A 1,589-nucleotide genomic window follows, 5' to 3' on the forward strand; every position below is an offset into this window, starting at 1 on the left:
CTTCCAGTGCTGTCGCTGCCCATTCCAGTAATGGGTTTCCAGGACAAGAAGAAGGTGTTTGTAAATAGCACTTGCACCCTGAATGAGCCTCGTTTCGTCCTTGTTGGCTCATCCGTGGCCTTCTTCGGTCCTCTGGTCATCATGGTGGTCTGCTATTACCTCACTCTCCGTGATCTCCAGAGGCACAGCACTGCTTTCCCACAAGAGAGCAGGAGCCACTCCAAACATTCTGCTGAGATAAGTGACACAAGTTTGCTGAACAGTAAGTCCTCCTCCAACAAGTCTGCACAAGGTCCACGAGGCCAAGGCAGACGAGGCATGATTCAAGCTTTGAACAATGAGCGACGAGCCTCCAAAGTCTTGGGGATTGTCTTCTTTCTCTTCCTGGTCATGTGGTGTCCATTCTTCATCACCAATGTGCTGATCGCCATCTGTCAGGACAGCTGCAGCGAGCATCTCTATAACCTCATTCACTTTTTTGTCTGGGTGGGATATATCTCCTCTGGAGTGAATCCTCTGATCTACACCCTTTTCAACGAGACGTATCGACAAGCCTTTGCTCGCTATCTACGATGTAAATATCATGAAGACGTGCCACAGAAGAAGGCCCAGGACATCCGATAATATTGACACAGTTACAGCATAATCATGCTGATCATTAATTCACTCTAAAAAATGCTGGGTTGTTTCAACCCAACTTTGGGTCAAATATGGACTAACCCAACCGTTGGTTTAAATTTTTACATTTCATTTTTAACCCAAAAGTTGGGTTAGTCCATATTTGACCCAATGTTGGGTTGAAACAACCCAGTATTTTTTAGAGTGTTGACTGGTCGATTAATTCACTAGTTGACCATCTTGACCTAGCATACATCTACATATTTCCAATATGAGGCTGCCAGACTTCCCATCCCTTTAATGACTACCAAAATTTGATATGACAGATTGTTTGTGAGTTTAAAAAAATATATATTTATTGTGCTTGTGTAACAGGATATAACAAAAGTTTCCACAGAAGCACTACCTTATTTCGTAACGCGGAAGTAAGCCGTTTCTGTGAATGTGCGAGACTTCCGGTTCATTAGCCGCAGAGCTGGGTAGTAACTGATTATATGTAATCTGGATTACATAATAAGATTCCAAAAATCAAGTACTCATAATTAGAGTAAATTACATTTTTGTAATGCTCATAATCAGATTACAGTTACCTTTTTATGGATTACATGATTACATATTCACACAATGGCAGTAAATCATTCATAGTGTTTTGTTTATTTCTAGTTCTTCTTTTTTCTCTTTTGAATTTTCCTTAGCTCTGATTATATTCACAAATGTTGTGTAAATAAATTTAAAAAAAAATTTATTTCAATAATTTAAAAACGCATTCGCATGTTTACAGTTCAATGTCGCTCACATTGACATCCTGGTAAACAAATTAAAGCAAAATCTCTTTGCTTTTTTATATCAATATGGCATGTTTAATTGGGGGGGAGCAATCCAAAAGTAATCTAAAAAGTAGTCAGAATCTATTTCCTAAAATGAGTAATCTAGATTCTAGAACTATCTAGTTCTAGATCTGCCCAGCTCTA

General features: G+C 39.1%; 1 protein-coding gene across 1 annotated transcript in view; it reads left to right on the forward strand.

Annotated features, from left to right (window-relative positions):
* The window catches only part of LOC107562157 (5-hydroxytryptamine receptor 2A-like), a 6,047-nt gene extending 5,411 nt beyond the window's left edge, over window positions 1-636 (forward strand). Inside the window, exon 3 of the mRNA XM_016246742.1 lies at window positions 8-636. Within this exon, the coding sequence (XP_016102228.1) occupies window positions 8-624 (617 nt within the window). The 3' untranslated portion in view covers window positions 625-636. The remainder of the gene's footprint in view (window positions 1-7) is intronic.
* Window positions 637-1,589: the final 953 nt, after the last annotated feature.

This window comes from Sinocyclocheilus grahami, unplaced genomic scaffold (assembly GCF_001515645.1).
Source record: "Sinocyclocheilus grahami isolate Dianchi unplaced genomic scaffold, SAMN03320097.WGS_v1.1 scaffold810.1, whole genome shotgun sequence".
Classification (NCBI taxonomy): Eukaryota; Metazoa; Chordata; class Actinopteri; order Cypriniformes; family Cyprinidae; genus Sinocyclocheilus; species Sinocyclocheilus grahami.